The sequence below is a fragment of the Castor canadensis genome, chromosome 12 (assembly GCF_047511655.1).
Source record: "Castor canadensis chromosome 12, mCasCan1.hap1v2, whole genome shotgun sequence".
In the NCBI taxonomy this organism is placed as follows: domain Eukaryota; kingdom Metazoa; phylum Chordata; class Mammalia; order Rodentia; family Castoridae; genus Castor; species Castor canadensis.
Window position 1 is genome coordinate 60,259,369 of NC_133397.1, and position 27,907 is coordinate 60,287,275.

General features: G+C 40.0%; 1 protein-coding gene across 11 annotated transcripts in view; it reads right to left on the reverse strand.

The window, feature by feature from the left end:
* The window catches only part of Aak1 (AP2 associated kinase 1), a 167,266-nt gene that overhangs the window by 19,293 nt on the left and 120,066 nt on the right, over window positions 1-27,907 (reverse strand). For 3 of the 11 annotated variants that reach the window (XM_074049880.1, XM_074049888.1, XM_074049890.1), the window contains 7 exons: window positions 25,383-25,615; window positions 23,973-24,130; window positions 21,837-21,941; window positions 13,783-13,878; window positions 3,356-3,457; window positions 2,184-2,285; window positions 433-543 (listed from right to left, as the gene is read on the reverse strand). In XM_074049880.1, coding sequence (XP_073905981.1) covers window positions 433-543; window positions 2,184-2,285; window positions 3,356-3,457; window positions 13,783-13,878; window positions 21,837-21,941; window positions 23,973-24,130; window positions 25,383-25,615 — 907 coding nt within the window. The remainder of the gene's footprint in view (window positions 1-432; window positions 544-2,183; window positions 2,286-3,355; window positions 3,458-13,782; window positions 13,879-21,836; window positions 21,942-23,972; window positions 24,131-25,382; window positions 25,616-27,907) is intronic. The other 8 variants (XM_074049881.1, XM_074049889.1, XM_074049882.1 and 5 more) reach the window with 7 other exon arrangements.

Consider the following 27,907-nt stretch of genomic DNA (forward strand, 5'->3'; position numbering starts at 1 on the left):
GAGGACTGACTTTTGAGGACTGTTTCTTTATTGCAGTCATCTCTATTCAAAAACCTCAAATCAGATTTGAAGCAATAATTATACTTTATAAGGCTATAAGTATAAAATTAATAATTACAGTTGGTCACTGGACAGTTGGCTCAGCCATCTCCTTTATTAAGGTACATTGCTCTCAAAGGTAACATTGATTATCTACACTCCAGTTCTTTCCAAAAAGTAACACCTTCACCAATCTGTGGTCTTAGGCTCATTAAATATTCTGAGAGGTATTATAACACAGTGGCTAAGAGTACAAACTCAAGTTTTCCAGATAAAGAGGTAGTTGAAATGCTTTATGAGCACTCTTGATAAGGGAAAGTAAGGGGAACACTTGTAAGCTGGTCAACTCTTCTCCAAGGGTTCAGGTGGGCCTGAGAAGAAGAAAGAATTTACCTTTGTGGGCTGGAGCAGAAATTGCTATGGGGGCAAACTCTTCCAGAAGGTCAGCAGTAGGGTTAGAAAGCAAAGAGCAGTCAAGCAGAGAATCTTCCCCAGTGAGAGAATCTGAGTCCAGTTAACAGCATCCCAGGTCAGTGATGGCATTAAATGGTACACATAACAGTATCATGAGATTATTGCATTTACAGGTTATACATACAACCCACGGTGGGAGGAAGAAAATCAAAAGAAACATGTTAAGCCCTCTGGAGTTTTACTCACATAAACATGTACTTCTAGATTTCTATTAACATTAACATACAAATTTAAGAGAATTTTTAGCTCAGAAGTTGACGATTAAACAAGTCTATAATTTAGATACTAGTAAAACTTTAACAACTCAGTACTCAGAAAAGAGGACTTTGTAATTAGAGTTTCACTCAAGCTTTCCCTAAATACTCAGGAGTAAAGTTACTATACAGTGAAGTTTCAAAACTGATTAGGAGGGTTGGCCCCTCATTTGATATTAGTAGGATGTGATGAGATTAAATAGTACCTTTGAAAACTCTACCAGGTTCCCATTCAAAATGCTTCTACTAGTATTGGTTAAATTTTAATCGCTTCTTTGGAAACAATCTGCTTTCAGTTAAAGCTAGAGGGAAGAAGCAGGGTGTCAGGGGTTCATGCCTATAATCCTAGCTACTTGGGAGACTGAGATTGGGAGGATTGCAATTCAAAGCCACACAGGACAAATAGTTTGGGAGACCCCATTTCCCCGAGTAAAATAGATTGGAGGTGTGGCTCAAGGGGTAAAACACATGCTTTGCAAGCCTGAAGCTCTGAGTTCAAGCTTCCCCCTCCCCTGCCTCCCCGCCCTATACACACACAAAAACAATTCAGAGGGAAGACAAATCTCAGAGTCCAAGCATTTAAGCAGGAACTGTTTACTGGAACAATTTTCTAGGAGAAAACATTCAAATAAGGACAAAGAAAAGGAACTATATTACCTTTTGGGGTGAATCTTTTTCACCTGGCTAAATTTATTGTCACATTTTCTAGATGTGTGTTTCCATTCCAAGCCAGAAAATCAGACACTGTTAGCAAGGTAATTATGGACTCCTCCCCCCAAAAAATGAACATTATCAGATCTGTTTTTATGGGCAGTTAATGAATTTTACTAAGAGTAACTTTTGAAAATAGGGTGAAAGAAATACTGGATACAGGGAAGATTTCAATTTTGTCTACAATTTAATAGCAATTCACCTATAACTAGTGAAAATTCTGTGCTGGGAAAGGAATGTCAACAGACAGTTGATGAGCTCCAAGATATCATTGGTATTGCCAGGTAGGAAAGCCCACTCAACAACCTGGAGAGGTTAAAGCAGCAGTACTACTGAACAGGTCTTTCTTTAAGGAGGTGGAGGGAACCACCGACCAGTTGAAAGAATCCTCCCACCTCCCAACCCTCGCCATCCCTGGGTTTTTTGTGTTGCTAAACCTGGCATATGCTAGGAAAAAACTCTTCAATAAAGAATCCTGCAAGCAGGGCAAACCTAGGGTAACTCTAAGAATATGGTTCCAAAAAGAACTCAGTTCTTTAGCAAGAGGTAATACACTCAACATCTAGAAGCTAGGGCTAGAAGAACAATTCAGAACATCAGTTGTAGGAGGAACTAACCAGGCTGCAAAACAGGCTCATCTGCCATAGGTAAAAGTATGGCCCTGCAGTCTCACTGGCCCTCAGGTGCAGAGATACCTGAACTGACCTGTGCGGTTTGAGGTCACAGACTCCGTCTGAGATGGGAGGCGCTGAGCAACAGGGGGCTCCAGTCCCGGTATGAGACTTTCAACAGCAACATCAGCTTTTTCTTTTGTAACAGGGCATTAAGAAAGGAGAGGAAAGGGGAAGGGAAAGGAAGTCAGAAGGTTGTCCAGGAAACTCTGTAAATGCTTCCTTACTAGGTCTCTAAAATACCAGTTTCAGGCAAGATGGAAAGCACAGTAACTGACCTTTCAGTGTCTGGGCTTCACTGATGGAGCATGTGCAAAGTTAACCACCATGGCCAGTTCAGTGATTATCAGTGTTATATATAAATGTGGAATGCAAGCCATTCTCAAGCAGCGAATCTCCTCCGTGTCAGAAGAGACTGGCTGAAAGGCACTTTTATTTCTATTAATTTTGCTTGTCTTAAGGAGCAAATTTGGAGTGAACATCACTTAATTCATCCTCTAATCTAATGCAAAAGCCTCTTATTCATCCCAAACTCTATCCCATTATATAGCTAGGAGGTATTCTGCACCACATAGCATCTCACAGTTGGAAGCCTATCTTTCTGTAGGTCTGGCATTTCTGAGTCTATGTCCAAGGGCACTGTTATGAACCCGTTATCACTGCCCTCCAAGAATACAGTGGCTTTGGATGTTTTATAGGCTTTGCCTATCTTGTTGTGGAGCACAGGAAAATGTAAGTGAGTAAGCAGACCAAGCCCCTGCCCTGGACTCTATTTACAGAGCTTTACCATTGGGAAAGTATTTTGTTACTGACACTTGGACCTTCTAAAGAAGAATCTGCTAAATTCCATTAAGTTCAGTGAAGGTAGCACCAGTTAGAAACTAACTTTTTTTCATCAAGTTTTTGTATGTGAATTTCTCTACCTTCCTTGTCATTCATAAAAAGTTCACTTCAGAAACCATAGGACATCAAAAACGGGAAAAGTTACAGTGCTGTGCCCATAAAAAGCAGAAAGAAACACTTCACGTGGAGTGACAGCCTTGGCTTCTCATTGGCATAGGCATAGCCTGTGTTGTACCAGGAGGCTTCAGGAGCTCTTCCACTTCTCTCAAGGGCTATATGCTAAGGATCTGTTAACCAGGCACTTATCAATGTGAAATACATATACATATCATGCAAGACTGAAGAAACAGATGATGACTTTACCAATTACAGCTTCAGAAGTGCTACCAAAGGGATCTGTCATAGGCAAGAGGTCAGGAAGCAGAAGAGAAGTGTCAGGAGATTTGAGTCCCTCAATTAGTTTTTCTAGGTTGGCAGGGAGGTTAAAAAAGAAAAAAAAAAAAAGCAAAACCAAAATGAGATATTAAAGTAGGTACATCACTCTGTTTTTATGCAAACATGCTTTAAGGGTCAACATTTGGTACAAACTCACCACAAAATGAATACCATTCATATCTTGGTAGCAAATTCAAAATTTTAAAATGGCTATTTCCCCAAATGAAACGGTCACTTTGTAAGGCATTCAAGATGCTGCCTTAGGCTTTCATTTGCTTGTTCTTATTTGAGGTATGATTTACATAGGATAGATGTCACTGATTTTTAGTATACAATGTGGTAAATTTCGACAATTGTACACTCATATAATCACCACTGAAATGATATATATCGTCTCCAATACCCTAAAAAAACCCTGTGTCCCTTTATAGTAAATGCCACCTCTCATCTTCGACCCTGGCAACAACAGACCTGCTTTTTGTCCCTACAGCTTTGCCTTTTCCAGAATTTCCATTTCACATGGAATCAAACGGTACATAGTCTTTTGTGTCTGTTTTCCTTCATCTAGCATACAGTTTTGAGAGTCAGCTATGTTGTAGCATGTATCAGTAGCTTGCTTTGATTTATTTTTGAGTAGAATTCCATTGTATGAAAGTATCACATTTTGTCGATCCATTTGCCAACTGTCCAACATTTGGTTGTTTCCATTTTATATCTATGAAAAATAATGCTGCCACAAATATTTGCATATAACTTTTTGTATATTCATTTTCCTTCCTGGACTTACTTTTCAATCTATCTTTTAAAAACTTTCACAAAGCAACAGTCCCAAGAAAGTCAATTCAGCTTCACCTAAGTCAACTTCAATAATCATTTCCTATCTGTCAACTGTGCACCTGTGATATGCTTAATTTTTATTCTATGGTTATATAACAGGTACTTAGAAATTGCTTTTGCTCAAAAGCACTGACTCCTCACTTGGGCCTTGCAAGGTAACTAAACACAGGATAAAAGTCTGGCATCTTCACCTTTATTCTATATCTGTCTCTTTTATTTTGGGTCAGATTCCTACTCAATTCTGCATGAAGGCATGTTAATCACTCAGGGGGCCTCTTTCTAAAAACTGGTGATACAAGGTTGATTAGCACCAAGTTTACCTAACTTATCTCATCCCCTTTCAAAACTGAAAGATGAGAGTAACTAAGATATTTTACTATCAGTTTTCACAAAGTCCCATTCCAGACCCCTGAAAAAAGGCCACCTGAAAGTCTCCAGTTATTGTCTTAAACATGCAGTCACCTTGGATTCCAGAATAGTAGAACCTCACAGAAAAACTGCCCATGGTAAGATCACCCCTAAATGGGAGCAATCACTCCATGACTGAAACTGAGGCTGGCCCACCCCAATAGAAGCAATCTTCTCTGGAATGGGATTGTCCCCTCAAGGAATAAGGACCATGCAGAACCAGAGCCAAGATAATGATCCAGACTACAGCTTGACCAAGACTGCTTACTTATGCATTCCTCTCACCCCTGCTCCTATTCTCCCTCTATTAGTTTTTTTTTTTTTTTTTTTTTTTTTTTGTGGGACTGGGTTTGAGCTCAGGGCTTTGCACTTGCAAAGTAGTCACTCAACAGACTGAGAACATCTTCAGTCTTTCTCCCTCTATTTAAACCCAAAGCGCATGTCTGTATCCCACAGATGGGCTGAGTTGCTTGGTGGTCATTTTGATGAAAATCCTTTCCTGCTTTTTCATCTTTACCTTTGTTTGCTTTCTTTGGAGTGAGTGCCTGGAATTTGTGGAGGCCTCTGGCCTGGAACTTCAGTTACAGCTTCATTTCACAAAATTCACTTAACCCTAAACTATCAGCAACATTCTATTCACCTTTAACCTATTAAAGGTAGAGCATTAACTTGAAATAAAATAATGAATCACAGAATCTCACTGAAAGAAGGGAATGTAAGAACTCATACTCTGGTTACAGGGAAACTGAAGTCACATAAATTCTATGACTTTGCCCAGTTAAACTAAAATTAAAACATTTATTTGAGAAAAGGATGTGGCTTAAAGTTCATGTGCATAACAGGAAATCAATGTGAGTCAATGCCCTGTATAGCTATCCTTATCTCAACCAGCAAAACCCCTTGTTCCTTCCTATTATTGCTTATACTCTCTCTACAACAAAATTAGAGATAAGGGCAAAATAGTTTCTGCTGGGTATTGAGGTGGGGGAGTGGGAGGGGGTGGAGTGGGTGGTAAGGGAGGGGGTGGGGGCAGGGGGGAGAAATGAACCAAGCCTTGTATGCACATATGAATAATAAAAGAAAAATGAAAAAAAATAAATAAAAACTTAAAGTTCATGTGCATAGAACGATTTGATGAATTTATAGTCTTCAAAGTCTTTGGTATACAGGTACTTAGAAACTGTTTTTGATAGAAAGCACTGACTGCTCACTTGGGCCTCAAATGTTGAAAGGGTAACTAAAAGCAGGACAAAGGCTTGGCATCTCTGACTTCATTGTGCTAAGCCATTCTCTCCTCCAGTCACTTTGCAGCCACCTTGGAATCCAGGGGGGACAGAACTGATGAATAAACTTCCTGTGACAGGAGTCCAAGCTATCCTCTGTCAGACTATGATGAGTTTCTCCTGGTAACTAGTGCCTGCTTGACCAATCCTAAGATAATGAGCAACTAGACCACACACCTGACCACTGGCCATGAACCACACCGTGACTGGAGCTATTTAATAGTTATGTGCACCTCTCACTTCCTGCCCCCAATTTTCCCTCTATTCAAATCTAAAGCACATGTACCCTGATGATGGGCTGAAGCGCTCATTCTGCCTCTTCTTGCAGTGTGCCCATGCCTTTCACTATTACTCTTTATTTGGAGTGTTGGGGGCAAGTGGCCCTGGCCTTGGGCCTGTGGCCTACAACTCCTGGTTATATTGTGAATTGGGATAAGCAATAAATAAACTGATAATCATCGAAAGACAGGAATCAAATTTTAGTTGATGTGTAATTTAGGTGATCCAAAACTACTCAGATTGATGAAAAGATTTTAGAATCTTGGCAAGATAATTTTCTTTGGTACAATTGACAAACTGTAGGGAAAAAAAAAGAGATTTTTTTTTTTTTAATTAATGTGAACCTAAGGCAGGATTGATCAGTGAAAACAAGGCATGGGGAAGGACAGCCAGGAATTCACACATCATTATACGAATGAACAGCTTGATTAAAGGTACACAGACACTGTTTGCTTTAAACCTTACACTCCCTCAATAAGCTGCAACCCTAAAAGGGGGGGAAAAAAGGAAAAATAGCAGCTCTTTTCCCCTGACCTTGCATGTTTGCCCAAATGATTAATGCTCTGGGAAGTGAATAAGGATATCTTACAGAAAGATACTTATCTTGGGAAAAAAATCCTCTGGACACAAAAAGTGTTTGCAAAGGAACAAATTTATTTCTAGGATGGCCACATATCTTAAAGGGAGCACCAGGCAGAACCCATCCTTTGTTTAAAGGGATGCTTGAAGATCTATGTCTTAATGACCCAAGTTTAACAAACGGACCAATCTTGACATTGCTGGGGCCAATGGATAAAACAGCAAGAATGATTAAATATACTAGGTGTTCAGAATAAAGGGGAGCACTCATCCTTGGGTAAATTTAAACCAAATCCCCAGCCCACTTTTTCACCATAAATACCCCTGATGTTTGAGTACTCATACCACCTATTACCAGATGGCTTGCACCATGTCTGGCTTGTATACTATTCTTTCTTTGCTTTGCTTTACTGATAAACTGTCGTGTTCTCTACCTTGAGGTGTCCTAAAATTCTTTTTTTGGCAGCAACACTATGAACTCAGTACCCAAAGGCTAGGCCAAGGCCTCCTCTCTCTTGGAGACCTCCTCCCCTCACTCACCTTTGGAGTACACAAAATGTAGCTATCTTGAGTTACATGACAATATGCTACATTTCTTATTTACACCCATTTATCTTGAAATGAACAAAGGAAAAGGAAGCTTCTCAAAAACAAAGAAATAAAATAACAGGAAACTAAACAAGTGCAATTATATCAACATTAATCTTGTACTAAACTTGACATTTTAAGAAAAGATGTTAAAAATGTTTAAAATATCTTTGACAAATTTTTTTACCATACTGGTAATAAGATGGTTTTCCTAAAAAAAAAAAATCTAACTTTCCATTATTCAACAATATTGAATTCCTACCCCCAAAATTCCATTTAAAAAATGTAATTTGTTTCTTTCATTTAGCACCTATATATTTGCAATCCTGTGAAGCAATAGAGCAAATACTTGGTGTAAACCCCAGGCAAGCATTCTTTCAGAGTTTGAATTCTAGCCTTCCCATCATGGCTTGTGACCCTGGGGCAGTTCCTTAAATGGCTACATCTCTCCTCATCTGCAAAATGGAGATCATTCTCCTCAGTTTTCTGTGTTGGTCACTCAGGTACTACATCCTCTAAGATACTCGTAGCCTTACAGTGTGACTAAAGGCTTAGAGTGTGGCTTATTAGCCCCAGCATCTCCGATTCCTAGCTTCCTCATCCTTCCTACCACATTTGTGCATTTTGGCTTGGTTGGGGGTGGGGGGAGAAATAAGAGATTAGCTGGAAAAACTCAGACATTTCAATAAGAATCTAATTCTTTTATGAGCCATTAGCAAAAAAGTTAATATGAGAGCATTACCAAAAGTACATGAGTATGTACTTGTATGCATATGTTGAGTGGTGACACAGAATGCAGTAAATTGCCAAATTTAGGGAAGCTTATTTTCTGACCAAATCTGAAAGTAACAGGCTATCCACACAGACAATTTTTACAATCACTGCTGTGTGGGAGTCCTCAAATACTAGAAATGTGGAGAGGTGGAGAGGGCAGTAACACCAAGCAGAAAACCAATGAAAGCACAGGTCACCTTCTGGGCAAGGTGGACTGCGGTGACTCTGTGGACTCTCCCCTTGACTCTCAGAAGGAGGGGAGGATCTTCGCAACTCAGTGCTGGCCCAGAGGCCATCATAACAATGGTCTTCACTTATCTTTGCAGAGTGCTGTCAAAACACTTTCATTATATTTTAGTTTTTATTTTTTAGCATATGTACTGAGGGTGCACTGTGACATTTTCAAAAGTGCTTACGATACATCTTAGTTACATTCACCCTCTCCATCACTCTCCTTTATCCTCCCTCCTTCTTATAGTAGTTCCAGCATGTCTCACTTTTCCATTTTCATACATGAGTACATAAATTTCCACCATAATTTGCCCTCCTTCACCCTCTCCTTATGTTCTGCCCCCCTCATACTGGTCTAACCCCCCAAAAAGGACCTCTTTTACCTTCCTGTCTTTCATTTTCATGTTCACTTAAGATAGCTATACAGGGAGTTTCATTATGACATTTCCACGTACATATGTATTAAATCCTGAATTGGTTCATCCCTTCCATTATTTTCCCAACACTGCCCACAGGACAAATTAACACTCTTCACAAACCAGTCTAAGGTTAGATAATTAAAAGCACTTTCTGACATGAAGCTGGGATATACTGTGAGTTGTAACCTTTTTCTCTTTTAAAATATAAAAAGGGAGAGTAGATACCTCTCCATACCAGCTAATAAAACCACTGGTTCATTCATGGACCATTCTGACTGTAGCTAGGAATACAAAATATGAACAGTAAAACAAGCTGAACTAACAAATATAAAAGAACTTGGTATGAGCCCCATCAAAAAAGAGGACGTAGCTGCTATAGCTTTGTGGCTTTGGAAATTTATGTTTTATCTGACGTGGGATCTGTAAGCCCTGAAGTCTTATGATGAAGACACTACTTTTAAAATCTAGTCATTCTGTGAAGTGACAAATATGCTAACCACCCTGATCTGATCATTAAACATTGTATACATGTATCAAAATCCCACATAAATGCCCATAAATACATGCAACTACTGTGAATTAAAAATAAAAATATAGGATATAGTCACTCTAAATTGTTCCTTACTAAGAAAGCAGGCACTAAACCATATATGATATTTTCAAGTTGGAAGTAAAAATTGAATACTATGTGTCATTCCCAGTTCACTTTAGAGAATTAAATTTTCTAGAGTAAAGGCACATACTATGCCTGGTCTTGGGCTTTTCAATATCACAGGATGGCAGGTGAAATGAGAGAGATGGCAGGCAAACAGGTATGAAAGAAATGCCCACTCTGACTAGAAAACCCACTAAGAAAACATAGCCTCTCTTGCCTAACTTTTCAAAACGTGATGGAGTGCCATAAAATCAAGAGGTACATTTCTTTCTTTCTTTCTTTCTTTTTTTTTTTAAGGAAAAAGATCTCTAATTCTAGGAGGCAGCACTTATGGGACAAATAAACCATTTCTGTTTAGTCTTGTAGAGTACTGATATCAAGAGATCAGAATAAAAGAGCTGTTACAATACAATTTCCCTAAGACCCAGTAATCCCATTTCTGGGTATATATACGTAAGAACTGAAAACAAGGTCACAAAGAGATATTTGCACACCCATGTTCATAGCAGCATTATTCATGATAGTCAAAAGATGGAAACAACCCTAGTGTCCATCAAAGGAAAAATGGATGAACAAAATGTAATAAATGCAAAAAAGGAAATATTAAAACTTAAAAAAGGAAGTAAATTCTGACATACAATGAAACCTGATTATGCTAAGTGAAATAAGCCAGTCACAAAAGGACAAGTATGTTATGATTCCCCTTGTATGAGTTATCTAGAGCAGCCAAATTCACAAAGACAAAATGTAAAATGGTGGTTGCCAGCGGCTGCGAGGAGGGGAAATAAAGTTACTACTTACCAGGTTCAGAGTTTCAGTTTTGCAAAAAAAAAAAAAAAGTTGTGTGGGTGGATGATGAAGATCTCAAAACAATTTGAGTACACTTAATGTCACTGAATTATATACTTAAAAATGGTTAAAACAGTAAGTTTTACTTAAGTTTAAAAGTAAAATGATTAGAAAATACTTTATTTTTAAAATAACTATTTAAAATAATCAATTAAACAATATTTTCCCCAATTTTCAGAGAAAACAATATTCAATCTTTCCTATCATACTATAAAACTTCAGTACTGCCTATAGCTCATCCGCTCCCTAAGGCAAAGAGATGGCGAAACAAATGGGCAGGCACGAGTGAAACACCTTGGGATTCACCAGCCAGGCCTGCTCCACGGCAGCTTGGTGAGCACATAGACGCTCATGCCCTGAGACTTTAATATTAAAGAGTCCACACCTTCCAAAACATTTTTGTTTTTTAGTACTTTGGAAAATAAAAGTGGTCCTTAAAATAAACAAACCCTAATTATCCAGTGCCCTTTTACCCATAGTTTAACAATCACTGTATCCAGGAAATCTATTTTAATGCCTCTCTATTGCATAAAAGTTAAAGGTTAAAAGAGCAAGTTCACTTTTATCAAGAGAAAAATGTTACTTTATAATTAGGACTGCCCCACTGGGAATAAGAGCCCAGAACTGAAGTTGTAACAGCATTCCCCATCTTTATAGTTGCTTCAAATTTATACAGCAGCTTCAAATTTATACAGCAGCTTCAAATATAATATAATATCCAAACCTCATTCCTACTCCATAAGTTAGGTTTTAATGCAAACAATTTTAAGAATAAGAATAGAGTTTAAGTGATTTGACCACAGTCAGATAGCTAATAAAAACCTGGCCAGAACCCAGGTCTTAAAGTCAAATCCAATTTTGTAATTCTCTAAACCTTAAATTTAGCTCTCTTTCAAAGGCTTTATTGATCTGGGAAGTGTCCCAAGGACAAAAGAGTCACCCTCAGCTAGGGGCACAAGGGCATTGAGAAAGAAGGTGCATTCAGCACAGGGAGACCAGCACTGAGGCCTCACTTACATAAGGACACTGCATATCTACCACCTTCCACTCGGGAGGATCTGTAAGGTCAAGGGAAATCACAGATGAGATGTGGAAACTTTTAAAAGTGAAGTCACTTAAAAGGCATGGCTTTCAGGACACTAAGATCCCCTGAGTCTCATCACTGGGACTGTGGTGTGTGTGGGACCAGCAATGTATGCAAAACCAACCAAGCAAAAAACCCATCTGGTACCCAAAGTGGGCTGCACATGTCACAAACTATTTTTGGGGGGTGGAAAATAATTCTGCAGTTTTCCCAAGTCCCAGAAAGTGTTCTTTCTCTCTCTTTTTTTTTCTCTCTCTCTCTCAACTCTGTACCAAGCCTCCCACCCCCAATTAAAAAAAAAAACTGTGACTTAAATGCCAAATGATACACAGGAATAGAGCTAAAAATTTCCAGATAGAATACCAGCACGTGCAAAGGCCCTGAGGTGGGAAATAAGCTTACCCTGTTGAAAACAAGACAATAAGACTAAGGGAAAGAGTGCTATAAGCTGAGGTTCGAGGGGTAGTCAAGGGCCACAGCAGGAAGGACCTTGGTCACAGTTAAGATGTCTGGATTTTATGCTTGGTAATATGGGAATTCATAGGAGCACAGAGGAGTTACATATCTGATTTGTTTTTAGCAGACGAGTCTGGTCTAATACTGCAGAAAACAAATTAGATAAAATTTACTGGCTTTTCATTAATACCCAAGAGGGGTCATGGCTTAATTGGCATTGAGATGTACACCACTAACACTCTTACAAGAAGCCTCCAGAATGAAAGAAGTACGAAGGATCAGGAGAAAGGAAAGATGACATCCTTTAATGGCAGGATGGCAGACAGCTGGCTCTGATGCCCCCAGATCTATCCCCACAACCTGGAGGCAATTCCCCAAGCCACCAGGCATGTGTCCCTGATGCCCCAATCCTGACCCAAAGGGCTCCTGTGGGAGCTGCAGTGGATAGCCACTTGCCTGAGGGCCCTCATCCTCTGCCCTGGGCAAAACGGCCATTCTCCCAGTTTCTGCACTCCATGTGCTATCTGGGCAACAGCAATGTAAGAAGTGTCAAAGAGAGGATGCTTCCATAAGCCCCTTTCCTTTGTCTGATCCCAGGAAGCCACAACAGGGAAAAAAGAGCCAGTGGGCTCCAGCTTGGGCTTGAAGCTCACATCTTGCCAACATTCTGTTCAAAACTGGCTTGTCCAAGTACTACCAAGCACACCTGAACAGCACAAAAAAGAAAGAGGCCTCTACTTGATGCCTTTCTTCCCTTTTTTAAAACCAAACTCTACTGAATCATTCATCATTGATTTTAGGTATTTTTGAGCTGCATCCAGGAACAACCAACAATACTGTTACACATCACTACCTGATCAAGTCCAAGTGTCTGCTTCTTCTTAGAAGAATCAATAGATTGCCTAAAGAAGCAAAAACTGTCTTGGTATCCTAGCTACAGTTTCACTTAGCAAGTAAACGATATGAACATCACAATCACTTCCACCTGAGGCAACCAATCAAATACCTTCAGCATTTGGGGAGAGAAAAGAAAACCAAGCTGATCCAATCCTATCAGTTCAAGATCAAGACTTGGAAGAGGTAAGAATGAGGAAAAAAGGAAAAATAAAGCAAAATGACTTCGACATGCTTCTAAGGAGCTGGACTTACTTGTTTTTTTCAGAAATGAAGACTTCTGTTCCTCACACCACCTCCCTACCCCCATCCCCAAAATTATGAAATCTTTGATATTTGTGAACTCCAGATAAAAGCATGTAATTATTATTTCAAAGCTGTTTAAATCAAACACACTAACCATTTCTAACATTTAATACTGCTCCCTAAAACTCAGGAATACAGCAAACTGAAAGGGAGATCTGAACTCCTGCAGTTCAACTTAACTTTACTGATGAGGGCTTCACCCAGAGGGTTTTAGGTAGTAGCAGAACCTAGAAGGGAATCTAGGTCTCCTGATTCATATTCACTATCAACTTTTATTAAGTATTTTTATGTGGTAATGTAAAAGTACATGTTAGAAAATACGAACTGGACAGGTCACCCACAATCCCATCATGTTCTTTTTATCACATGCATACTGGTCCCATCATCATTTTATTACAATCATAGTAGACCGATGTTCTTTCTAATACATAGCCCTCCTTAAATTACCATAAACTCAATCAATGATAAAAATATGAACACTGATACGGAATATAATTTGATGTAGCCTGAACTGATTTTATTATGTTTGCTAAAGGCTGGTGACCTCCAAGATAAAATTGTTTCTCTTCTTGAAACAATAAAAATATATAACAGCCCCATACCAGGGCTTGGAATTCAGATCCTTTTCATGGAGTGTTTAAAATAGAGCTCTCTAGAGGCCCTGGCACATAAAAATCAAGCTGCTTAACCTCAGATCAGTCCTATTTACCTACCTGGTGCATCAGGTACTTGAAGAGGAATGAAAGGATCAGAAACGCTCAGAAGTGACACGCCAGAATCCACAGCCTGCCCACCCTTCCTTTTTTCAGCTGGAGTTGGTTGGAGGGGGAAAAAGGGTCAGGAGAGAAAAATGAGAAAAACAGAAAATACCAAGTAAATCCAGATGAATTTACCATCTACTATCCAACATCTCAAATTATAGACTAAGTTCACACTTTGACAGAATAAAGGGGAATGAGTTGAAATAATCCAGTGTAACAAAAAAGAATCTATGACATATACAATGGAGTCCTTGGAACAACTATGAGATGCAATGAATGATCAAACCAGAATATTCCTACAGGAACTATTAGCCATATCATACATTTTGGCACATATACACTAACACATGTGTATATCTACTTCCTGTGTGCTCAGTATCCCTTGGAAATCCTTTAGGGACTACATCTTATTGTACCATCTTAATGTGTCCTTTGGGATTACATAACCTAACCTCTAGACTATATCTAACATACTACTGGCATTCACTCTATATTTGCAATTTCTGTAAGTTACAGATTTTACAGAAATCTACATACTCTTAAGAAATATCAGGGCTTAAAGATATCCTAGAATTTTTCTAGCACAATTTTCTTATTTTTCAGAAGATAAAGTAAAGCAAATTAAGAGACTAGCCAGGTGCTTGCCAGTAGAGCTAGGATCACAACCCAGATCTCCTAAATTTCTACTTTATTATTCTTTACATTGCATTTCAGTATTCAGGTTATTCATTAATTAAAATCTCATCTTGCTTCCTATAAAGTGTGTTTTTTGAAAATGTTTTATTTAAAAGGGTTAGTGCTGTAATTCTAGCACTTAGAAAGTTGAGGCAGGAGGATTTGAGGCTAGCCTGAGCTACATAGCAAGATGCTATCTCGAAAACAAAGTTTTCTTTTAAATAATTACAGAATCACAGGAAGTTGTTGTAGGGAGAGTCCTAGAAAACCTGCATCCATCTTGCCCCAATAAAGACACCTTATGTAGCTGCAGTACAATATCACCGACACTGTGCAATACTGTTACCTAGACTATTTGGGTTTTGCCAGTTTTTACACGTGCCCTCCTACAGATTTGGAATGTCCTCCAAAGGTCTATATGTTGAAGGCTTGGTTCCAGCTTGATGCCTTGACGTGACTGAGGTAGAGGAAACTTTGAGAAGTGGGGCCAAGTGGGAGGTTTTAGGTCATCAGAGATGAATCCTAGAAGTATATGGAATCGTGGGATCATGGGACTCCAGTCTCTCTTTTCTTATCTCTCTTTCTCTCTCTCCTCCTCTCCTTTTCCCTCCCCCTCACACACACTCCCACCACAACCACAGGCCCATGGGTAGGAGGACCCAATCCTGCAGCCCTATGCTGAGGTCAGCCTCTGCTCTCTTCTGCCTCATGCCATCCTATTCACAAGGGCCTCCTGTCAGACCTCTGACTGTCTATTTCTCTGGATGTCTCTATCCTTCTCAATGCCCCCTCAAGTTCTTCTTAGCCTGCATGGTGCTGGGTTAAATTTGGGAGTCCTGAGGCCCAGCACCCACTCTATTAGCACCCTTGGCCTGGGTTGTCAGATATGGGACAGTTCTCTTCACCTGAGCCTTAGTGTGCAGTTTATGAAATGGGCTTCTAGAGGAGTCAAGGTGCTGGCCCCAAGTAGGCATTTACTGAAGGCGTCTCTACAGGCATCTGGTTCTGATTTAATTGCCCCCTTCTCTCTGATTGCCTGTCTCATACTCTTGCTCTCTATCTTTCTCTCTAGCTGTGTCTCTGATATGAGACTCCCCTGGGGACTAGATGACAGCTGTGAGGAAAAGGGTGGTTTTTTTACCCCCAAATCTTGTCTCTTCTAGTCAGCAGGCTGACTGGCCTCTTTCTCTCCAGCTCTCTGCAAACCCAGTTTTTGGTGTCCCAGTTGTTTTGTCCCCCTCTCCCTGGTACCCTGTTTCCCTTAGACAGATTCTACTTCTGTTATAGCAGCCACCTCTGCCATTCCCTATGCCACCTTCTCAGAGCCAACAAGATTCAGTTTGAGGCATACAAAAATGCAAAAGGCATAGGTAGGATCACTGGATAAACTGGCAACCTTCTCAGTTTCTGGTCTGGCTGCCTCCCTCATACCATGCTACTTCTACTCTAAAGACCACCAGGAAATCAGTGCCCCAAGTCCAGTTACAGAGGCAGTGGTATCAGGGACCCTCTGCAGGCACACAGGAGCTCCCCATTCCATGATCACCCAGATGTGCAGGAGACAGCAGCAACAAGGAAAGTCAGGAGGTGCAGATGCCCAGATGTGACAGAGGAGAAGGGAAGGGCAGCCCCACCCAGACAGCCTGGCTGAGGGAAGGGTAGCAAGGGTGCAGCACTCTAGGGGCACTTTGAGTCTACCTGCTCACCATTCCCTCCCCACTGGCACAGCCATGCCCCATCTAGTGCAACCACCTCAGGGTGTCAGCAGCTGCCAGCACACCCAGCTCAGTGACTGGCACACCAGTCACAATGAGTATTCCCCCCTCCAGGGCTGCCCTGGGAAGAGGGGAGTGGAGGGAAGCTCACCTCTGACCACTTGGGACACCCCAATTCCTCCTCCCTTACTGGGATTCCACCTTCCTACCTTCTGACCCTCACCACTTCCTCAGAGACCCACCATCTCCTATGATTCTGAATGTTCTTCTAATACTTAAACTCCCCTCAGACGCTCAACTTCCCCTTGCACCTTCAACTTTCCCCATTGTGGCCCCCTTCACTCCTCCTCACACACTATTTTGCAATCTCTGAACCAATCCCTCCTTGGAGCCCAGTGCCCTCTGACCATGACTTCACTTCGTCCACATGTTGTGGATGGTCCTTTGGTGTATGCACTGATTATTCTGAGCAGTACACCATCAGGACAGAACTGTATACCAAGGGAAGAGCTCCCATGTGCCTTCTTCCTGTTACTGTCCCTTCAAACCACTCTTCTGCTCTCAGTATCTGCAGCTGAATTTTTACAGTGGGTTTTAAACAGGTTCTTCTGTAGATAGAAGGAGGAACAGAGGGGTTAAGTCTGAAATGTTTTAAAATGAGACATAACGAAACATGTCTGAAAGAGAAAAACAAATTACAAAAGAATATATAGTACTGATCTTTTATGAAAAAGTATGCATGTAGAAATAAAATCCTACATACAAATACTGTACACTGTCAGCAAATGTTTTTCTCTTGGAGTGGGGCTGTAAGTTCTTTTTATTTGCTTCTTTGGGTTTTTATCCATTTCCCAAAATCTTTACAAGTAAGGATGTATAATTTATTTTAAATAGACACAATGTCAAATTTTAAACATTTTACCTGTTCCACCTCCAACATATAGGTACAGCACACCAACATTTTGTAACTTTTGCCAGAAAAATGTTTAAAATCCCCCTGTGCAACCCTCCCTAACCCATTACCAAATTTCTTGCTTAGCTGCTTCTCCTTTGGATTGATTTTAAACTTTGTCAGAACATGGGGCCATCACATAGGCAAGGGAAAACGAGTTTGGGATCTAGATTTACTTTTCATTAGTAAAGAATGAAGGTGTTACAGAAAAATAAATGCTCAAACCTACAAATAAGAAAGAAGGGAAGCAGGGTGCAGTAGCTTCACACCTGTAATCCCAGGATTTAGGAGGTAGAAATCAGGATCATAGTTCAAGGCCAGCCTTGGCAAAAACTTAGTGAGACCCTATTTCAACCAATAAAGTGGGTGTGATGGCACGTGCCTGTCATCCCAGCAACTCGGGAGGCCATAAGGTAGGCAGATCATGGTCAAAACCATGAGACCCTACCTGAAAAAGTAATTAAAAGCAAAAACACTGAAAGGCATAGCTCAAGTGGCAGAATCCATGCCTAGCAAGCATACGGCTCTGAATTCAAACCCCAGTACCGCCAAGAACTGAATACTGGCGAAAAGTTATAGTTTCTATTCATTTGTCAACTACACTGAGCTATATGGTGCTAAATGCTGAGATGCAGCAGAAAAGAAGTCTTTCCCAAGGAGACTCAACCCACCCAGGGCCATGGCTGCAATCACTCTACTGTTCCAGCTCAAGGACAAGGTTGGTGCTTTCCACATTTGCTACATCTGCCTAACCAAGCCACACATCAAACATTAAGCACCCTGAACTGCCCTTGGAGTATTTTTAAACTGCATCAAAAATTTAAAAGTCACACAGAGAAGATTGAGGTTGATGGTATATGGTTGATGGACTTCGTGTACCCATGTGGAGCAGAACTAAGAAACCTCTTGCAATTGCTTTGAGTGGGGTGGGGAGGGGGTGAAGGGGGAGAGATGATGGGGGCGATGTAAATAATGTACAATATAAATCTGATCAGAACTGTCACTAGGAATCCTCCCCATATAATGAATATATTCTAATAAAAATTTATAATAAAAAAATTCACACAGAGCAGACAAAAAAGCTAAAAGGAAAAAATAACAAAATAGTTTAATTACTCAATATTACAAAGCATAGCTCAACTCCAAAATAACAACAATGGGAATACTCTATGAACACTTAAGAGAAATAGTTAAAACCCCACAAAATTCCTGTTCTTTCTTACCAGGGAAACACACACCCATGAGGAGGCACTCTCAATAAATAGCATAATTAATTCTCACAGGCTGAGATGGGGAACTGGAGGGAGAAGGAGGAAGGAGGACAGAGGAACCCTGGCATGTGGAGAACTTTCTTAGAGACAACTAGTCTCTCTCCCCACAGCCACGCCAACCAAAAGTGACTATTTTATTGAGAGAAAAACTCATAACCTTAAATTTTTATTTTTTAAAAAAGAATTTTTAAAAACTTTACTATGTATTCTCTTTATGTTGCCAAAGCAAAACCAAGAAAAGTGGGAAAAGGTACTCAAAAGATAAAGGCAAAATTTAAAGAATAAGAAAGTTTTTGTAAATGTAAGAGTTTAAAAAAAGATAACAAAATAGCAAGCGTCTGGTTAGAATTACCAAGAAAAACACAATCCATTCAACTAAAACTGATATATACAAAGAAAATGTTATAAAAGATTAACATGTAAAGTTCTATCTTAATTTTAAAATCTTAAAACTGCAAATGGGGGCTGCTAGAGTGGCTCAAGTGGTACAGCGACTGCCTTGTGGGCATGAGGTCCTGAGTTCAAACCCCAGGACCACCACCAACAACAAAACAACAACCGGTGGCTCACACCTATAATCCTAGCTACTCAGGAGGCAGAGATCAGGAGGATCTCAGTTCGAAGCCAGCCCAGGCAAATAGTTCACGAGACCTATCTCGAAAAACCCTTCACAAAAATAGGACTGGTGGAGTGGTTCAAGGTGAAGGCCCTGAGTTCAAGCCCCAGAAAAAAACAGCAACAACAACAAAAAAAAACCCTGCAGATGATTTCCTAGGAAAAACAGTTACTAAATTTTCCTCATTAAAAGGCAGAAAACCTAAGAGAAATGACTTTGAAGCCAGAAAGTCAATGTCCCAGTGCTGCCACCTGCTAGCACATAACTCTGGGAAAGAGGCTATCTGTGCCAGAGTCCCCTGAGTTGTGGCAGTTGGGGATAGTATACCAACCTCAAAAGTTGTTGAGAAGGTCATATAAGAGCACCCTCAGAGGGAGAAATGTTTATAATACACTAGATAAGAGGAGAGCCTAAGCCAGGCGTGGTGACTCACGCCTCTACTACCAGCTACTTGGGAGGATCACTGTTCAATACCAGCCCAGGCAAAAAGTTAGTGAGACCCAATATTAACAAATAAGCCAAGCACAGTGGTGAACATCTGTAATCCCAGCTACATGGGAGGTTTTGGTTGGAAGCCTGCTCCAGGCAAATATGTGAGATCCTATCCTAAAAACCTATTAAAAAAAAAAAAAAGAGTTCTTACAAATTAATAAGAAAAAAATAAACACAGAGCACTAAAAAAGACAAATCCCACCAACAAATAAAAATGGCTAGTAAACAATGTTCTTTGTCTAAAGCCTCTAGGCAGGGCTAGGTGAGACAATAGTGGGGAAAATCATTCTCATTCATGGTTGGTTTTTGGCAGTACTGGGGTTTGAACTTGGGCCACGCCCCCCTGGCCCTTTTTGCTTTAGTTAGTTTTCAAATAGGGTCTTGCATTTATTCCTGAGACGGCCTGGACTGTGACCCTCGTAATTATGCTTCCAACACAGCTGGAATAACAGGTGTGTGCCACCACACCCAAGTTTTTTGTTTGGCTTTGTTTTTTACTCCCAGCTTTCTATTGGTTGGGATATGGTCTCATGAACTTTTTGCCTGGCTGACCTCAAACCACAATATTCCCAATCTCTGCCTCCCAAGTAGCTAGGATTATAGGCATGAGCCACCATGTCTGGTTCATTCACTGTTGACCAAAAGAAAATTTGTATAGCCTTGTCAGAGAGCAATTTGGAAATACATATCAAAACCTTAAGTGTATCTCTTTACCAGCATATAATCTCATAGAAGTTATTTTCAAAAAATTATAAAAACAAATATAAAAATTAACCTTCAAGCCAGGTATGGTAATGCATGCCTGTAATTCAAGTTACCTGGGAGGTGGACATAGGAGAATTGTGGGCTTAAGGCCAACCCAGGCAAAGTTAGCAAGACCCTATCTTAAAACAAAATGACCAGGGCATGGCTCAAGTGGTAAAGCATTTGCCCAGCATGAGTGAGCCCCTGGGTTTAATCCTCAGTACTACAAAAAAAAGTTTAGCTTTAAGAATGTTTATATGTAAAAAGTTGGTAACAACTTAATATTCAGAAAAGGGGATGTTCAATAAATATTACTACTCTTCCACTTAAATCATATTATATATTAATGTTTATTGACATGGAAAGCTATAAAGTTCCATAGAATATTGATAAAACGACTAACAAACTGGGCACAGACAACCCTTCAGTAAAACCTTACAGCATATTGGTCACAATGCAGTACCTCTTTTTAAAAGAAGAAATAGAAACTTTAACTTTAAAACAGCCAGAAAACCGTAAGAGAAAGAGAGCACTACACATTATATACTGTTCCACAGCAACCAAAGTTCTAATCAGAAATAAACATATGAGGTTAGGAAAACTAAGCATGTGTAATTTTACATCCTATAAAAACATATTCATAAATTCACATCCCTTACTTAAGCATTTACAATAGAAAAACAAGGAAATCAAGGTATGTGGTTAAATACATTAGTATCTATCCACATATAGGAATTTAATGCACATATTTTAAAAACTGTGTTTTAAGAGCTTCTTTAAGATAAAGGGGAAATGTGCCAGATTTCTTAAGTAAAAAAAAAAAAATCAGGCTTTAAAATATAAAGCTGACTATAAAGATGCACATCAGAGTCTTATGCTGAGGCTTACAGTTGTACAAAATTGAGGCCCCCGTATACTTGGGTGAGGAAGATCTATAACTTTCAAAAGATTACTAAGATACCTGTGACCCTAAAAAGGTTACATGCTCAACAGACACTGAGATGATACTCCTGTGCTAGCTCTTAGTGATGAGATCATGGGAGACTAACTTTCTTCTCTATAAATTGCTAGCTTTTATATAATAAATACATATAATTTTTATAAATAAAAGGAAAGAAGTCTCATTATTACTTCTATAACTTAACAAAACTCACTAAAGCACAAATACAGCTTAGTAGAATATCAGATATCAGAAAGAACATCTAATTCTTAGAATTCTTCAATCCATCCTAAAGAACCTAAGCAATGGCAAGAGATTACCAGAGTGATACTCCTTAAATTCAGAAACATTTGCTTAAGACATCTCCTGAATTAAGAGGAATAAGGCCTGCACATTACCGCCAGATCATTCAACAGCCTTAACTCAAAGTAGTTCCAGATCATCCTCTATCCCTTTTTGATTGTGGACTGCTTCTGAATGAAGAAAAATATCAGTTATTGCTGGGATCTGGGGTCCACTGGCATGCTAGAGGTATTTGCAGAGAAGAAAATGTGCAAAGGAGACAACAGTGAGCTTTGTGTCTCAGATGTGCCATACTCACCAGTTCCAGTAGAAAATGAGGAAGTGGCAAAGGCATCACCTTGGGCTGACTGGAAGCCTGGGATCAAACTCTCTGCTGAGCCACCAAGCTTTTCAGGATGTTTGCCTGGAGGGACAAAACATCACTTGGTTCATTTTATCAGAGTCCCATGATGCATTCACACGTAGAGTAGGTGAAGGGCACCCTCTGCCTTCTAGACCTGACTCGTTTTATGGCATTATGGCAACATCTTGGCTACTCAAAGGCCCTTGTCTAATCATTGAAATAACTAGGAAAAGGAAGGAAGTTGTCACTTAACAATGGTTGAAATGGAAAAATTATGCTATGTGTATCTTACCACAATTAAAATTTTTTAAGTAAACAAATTTAAAAAAAAAAAGAAGAAGAAAACAGAGAACATAGGGCTAAAGTCCTAAAGCTTAAGCATACTCCTCCAGGCAGAATGCCTCCAATCCTCACTTGGAATCTAGTTATAACTCCCATGTGTTCATGACCTGCTTTCCATGTTAGAAACCGTTTAGGAACTGAGAAGAGGGAGTGGTGGGAAAGGCAATAGTGAGATGCTAGTAAGGACAAGTATAACGACAGCACCCATATGTGAAAGGTGACAATTAAACGAGGACAGATAGAGAAGATATCAAAAATAGACAGAAGAATTATTTTAAAAAAAAACTCAGGAGCTAGTTAAGTAGGCACAAAGATCCAACAGTTTTCAATAAATCATGAAGGTATTTCTGTTTTACAATCCAGAACAATAACTGGCACAAATAACAATGAAAATGAACTGTCAAAGAAAGTGAAACCCCATGTCCTATCTTCTATTTACAAAAGCACAAAAGTAATGTAGGTTTTCAAAACACTGCCATTGATGGGCACCAGTGGCTCACACCTATAATTCTAGCTACTCGGGAGTCATTGCAGTCCTCAGGAGATCAGGAGGATTGCAGTTCTAAGCCAATCCAAGCAAATAGCTCGCAAGACCGTACCTCAAAAACACCCTACAAAATGACCCAAGCCTTGTATGCACATATGAATAATAAAAGAAAAAAAAAAAACCACCCTACACACACACACACACACACACACACACACACACATAAAGGCTAGCACTGTGGCTCAAGTGGAAACCCTGAGTTCAAACCCTCGTATCACCAAAAAAAAAAAAAAAATTGCTAAAAAAAAAAAAACTTAAAGCTAAATTGTTTGGTAAACAGTTCACGTCACTCACTTGGCTCTGATCATTGCTTTACCCGGCACACTTGTGCACAAAGAGGACAATCTTTCCCAACTGCAAAAGATTTCCTTTTTTTTTGTTTTTTTTTTTTTTTTTGCACTATTAGGGTTTGAACTCAGGGCCTTACACTTGCTAGGCAGGTGCTATACCACTTGAGCTATTCTACCAGCCTGAGGATTTTCTATTATTCCAAAGTATATGTGTGTGTCCTGCCTTCTAAATTAGAATATGAAAAATGTTTTTGGCAGAATTTTATCTTTTCTTTCTTTCCTTTTTTTCTTTTTTTGTGGTACTCTGGGGCTTGAACTCAGGGGCTTCACCTTGAGCCACTCCACCAGTCCTATTTTTGTAAAGGGTTTTTTGAGATAGGGTCTCTCAAACTACTTGCCCAGACTGGCTTCAGAGATCCTCCTGATCTCTGCCTCCTGAGTAGCTAGGATCACAGGTGTGAGCCACCAGTGTCCACCATTATCTTTTATTTCTAAAACCTCCTTTCTGTGGTCAGCCCATAATGACGGAACTGTGATCACAGTGAAGGCACACTCTCATGGACAAGCAGTCACTACTTTCCGGGACAATAATACCACTTATGAGGAGGAGGACTACCACCACCTTTCAAGGAGTAAAGATGCTTGATGCCAATGTCCTGACTTATGCTCGAGTCTTTCCTAGAAGTTTCTTCCCTAATGTTCACATACTTCTTGCTGCCTCCTATAATAGGTTAGGATTTCCTGAAGATGAGAAGACTTTAGTGTTTTGATAAAATAAAAGTCAAAATCAAGCCTTTGAAGGACAGGCCCAAGTCAACATCTTCACAAGCACATCCCTCTAAAGCTAACTCCTGCTTATTTCTCAGCACAGATAATTTATAACCAAGAATCACAAAAAATTAACTTCCTCACCTTCCCCCAGCTTGGCAAAGTCCTTGTTTAGGAGTTCTTCGGCTGTGAGTTTGGAGAAATTGTCATCATCAAAGGGATTCCATGTAGAACCTTCTGAAGGATTATAGACATTTTGTTGGGAGGTCCGAGGAGAACCTGATGGGGTGGTGGTTGCAGACCTAGGTAGGTTCCCACCCCCATGAAATAAAATAACATATAAAAGTTGAAAAATCAAAAATGCTCAAACTATTTTCTCTTTGTTCTAGGATCGAATTCTTCTCTGAGTCAAACTATCATTTTTAGTAGTGTTTTCCACAGCAACTGACAGTTTCCACTCCGTGGAATGAATGCCTCCTCACCTTGAGGACTCACTAGGTCTCACTACTTACTTAATCTCTTGTTTAGTTTTCCAGTCTTGCCTGCAAGGTCTTTCTGTTTAGAATCTGAAAGCAGTCCCCAGAGTTATATATCCTGTGGAGACCACCATAACATCTACCACAACCATCTCCTGCAGAAGCTGGGACAGAGGCCTATTTAGACTGCCTCCCATCTTTTAGAATCTACTTTTAATATGCAAATTGCTAAAAGCCAATATCACAGGCACGTGCCTAACACACCTGAGGCCCTGAGCTCCATCCCCAAAACAGACACACACCACCACAACTGAAGAGAAATAAAAACACATACCACTACTTTGAGTGTCTAGGTATCACCTAATTTTCTTTCAGTCTCTCTTGATGTTTAAGATTTTTAACTTTACAGTGCACAGTTCCAAGAAAGCCAATGGTCTAAAATTGCATTTATTCAACTCATCAAAATTGACTTTACAGCAGGCACATAACTAGTCATGAGTTTACCAAGATTGGCTAAGACATGATTGTTGTCTTGGAGAACTCACAGGCCAGGTGAGACAAACATACAAATAATTAATGACAAAACAATGTGTTACATGCTCAATAAAAGGCGCAGACAAAATGTTGTATCAGAGGATCAGGGTAATTCCTGACATGGAATTTGAAGAATAAATGTGCATCTCCTAGGAGACAAGAAGGAAAGCAGCAGTTCCTAGATGCCCAGGATGAGCCAAGGCTCACAAAGGTGGAGAATAGTGGGTCCATTCACATGTACAAAAGGCCTTGCTGAGGTAACCTGTGGGTTCAGATAGCAGCCTACAGGCAGTGGGGGCCAATGAAAGATTTTCAGCATGAAATGGTTAAAAGAATAGCAACAGTGGGCCAACTTGGAAATTATTTCTTTTGATCAGTACAGCACATGAATTTCAGTCAAGTTAATGGTTTCATATTAAACACACACATGCACTACTACATATACATCTATACACATCCATGAACTTATGCGAAGAATAACACAGTACAGCCCAGGGCAGACCTTCCCACAAGGTAAGAAGAACAAAAAGGAACTAATACATACTTGGACTTATTGAGACTGGCCTCAGCTGCAGCTGCCTGGAGCAGCTGGGTTGATTTGCTGGCAGGGACCCCAAAGACTGCACTGTGGGTTACATCACTGAGAATCCGCCTGTGTCCAGTACGCTGGGTTTTGGGGGATGATGGAGGAGTGAGAGATCCAACTTTCTGCCCCTGGAGGGTAGGAGGTGGGGTTGTCTGAACCTTTGGCTGTTGTCTTACTGGGGCTTGAATCTGCTGGGGAGAGAGATGCAAAGTGTTTCATTACAGAAAAAAAAAAAAAAGGTGGAGGAAAAGGAAAAAGGGGTAACAAATAACTAAGCATGACAAATAATGCCACATGAGAGCTAACACAGGACTAAAATGGCTAAGTTTATCAAAAACACCCAAAAAGGAAAAAAAAAAAAAAAAGCCTTCAACAATCTGAGCTGCAACTTTTAATACTGATTAACAACATGGTATTTGCCTAGTACTAACACAAATTCAATCTTCATCGACAGTAATATACAGGGCAACTATATGTAATTCAGCCTAGAACATAAGACTGCAGAAGCTATTCCTAGCTGTAAACCTGTAATGTATCTTAAAGGACCTTGTTCTATTCTGGGCTTGGAAAGCAACTCCTTCAGAATGCTTCCACAGGGCACAGTTAGAAGCTAAAGAAGATACATGTCCAGCTAAAATGCACTTAAGCTAAATGATTTCTACTAAAAGGTCTCTGACACTCTGCCATAGCTGAGGCTTCCAGTCAGGAATGAGTCAGTCAGATTTCTACTGTGAGTGTAGAATGAGAGTACTTTTATTGTTTTGTTAATAAGGTTCTTCATTTCATTGATGGGGTGGATGCACCAAATCCTATTTCTGTAGCAACCCCCGAGAAAATGTACAGAATTGTTTTAGTGGAATTCCATTGTTCCAACCTTCAGTTCAGAAATGGCATTGAAGAACCAATGAAAAATATAAAACGTAATGAAAAAAATTCATAATGACAACTCAGTAATAAATAACACAAGGACTCTTGAGACATGGGTCATTTTCAAAATAAGGGTCAAACTGCCACCACAGAACAATAAACAGGTGGGAACGTCCCTGTGACCACATGAGTGGGTCTTACACATCAGCCACCTTTATCAAGGAAAATGAACAAAAAAATGTTCAGACAGCCCCCTAATTCCTTTCCTTCCTTTCCTTAATTCTGTCAATCTAGAGATAAAAATGACTTAGGGTGTTCAATGCCCCAGGGGATTTAATTATGTCTTTCCTCCAGTCTCTCCTCTCAGATTAGAGCTGCCTCTCCACTAAGTGCCTCAGCTTTCACATTCTGTGTCTGAAGGAAGGTTTTGAGAGAGTTTAGAAATCCAGAGTATCAGGCTATTTGACTCAGGATGCTTATAGATGGGCTACTGACTATCCTCATATTGTCCTAAGGACTTGGAACACTTCCTGAGGCAGACCCTGTACCAGTATACCAATGACTTGGAACACTTCCTGAGGCAGACCCTGTGCCAGTATACCAATCACTTTACCAATAAGCTGAATGATACAATCTAAGTTTCTATTATCAATCAAACTAACATGTGAAGGGTAACACAGTCACCCCACTGGGGGAGAAGCAGAGTGCTCTGTGAAGGCCAGAGCTCCAGCTCCATAACTTAAAACAGCCAGCTGAATGCCAGCATTCTCAGGAGCCAGAGGGCTTTGAATGGGTTATTTCATAAGACATTCACTACTATGAAAAGGGTGTGTCACTCTTGAGTCCCTTTATGATGAAGACTCCATACTACTTGGAGAACATTTTTCTTCCTTTTACCTATTTTCCATATGTAGCAGGCTGAAGAACAGATACTTGTATTTGGGAGGATAGCTTACTTTTTTTTAAAGTGCTGGAGACTGAACCCAAGGCCTCCTCCATGCCAGGTAAGCCCTCAACCACTGAACTACATCCTTGATCCAACAACAGGTTGAACATCTCTGACCCAAAACTCTGAAATCTCAAATGCTTCAAAATCTGGACACTTTTGTGCACCAACATGATGCCATGTGTGGAAAAATTTCATCTCTGACTTCACGTGACAAGGTGCAGTCAAACAGGTGCAACTAAAAATGTATGCAGTTACCTTCAGGTTATATGTATAAGACTTACATGAACATGAATTTTGTGTTCAGACTTGGGTTCCATCCCCAAGATATCTCATGCATACACAAATATTCCAAAATCTGAAACAATTTTTAGGCCTAATCATTTGGGACAAGAACATTCAACATGTAATACAAAGCAGCTGCCAACCTGCTCAAGCAAGTAGTTTATAAATACTTAGAATCAAAGAAAGTGAGCTGAAAGGAACCTCAGAGAACAGATGCCCTCACTTTAGGGGAGAGGGTACCACAGTCCACTGAGGCTAAGCGGTCACCCAAGGTCACAAGGTGACCTGGAGGTAAAATCCATGACTCCTTACTATGGCTCAGTGTTCTGCTGTACCACTATGCTTCCTCATCGAAAGATAGGACAACTGTCTTTAGAGAGGGGGA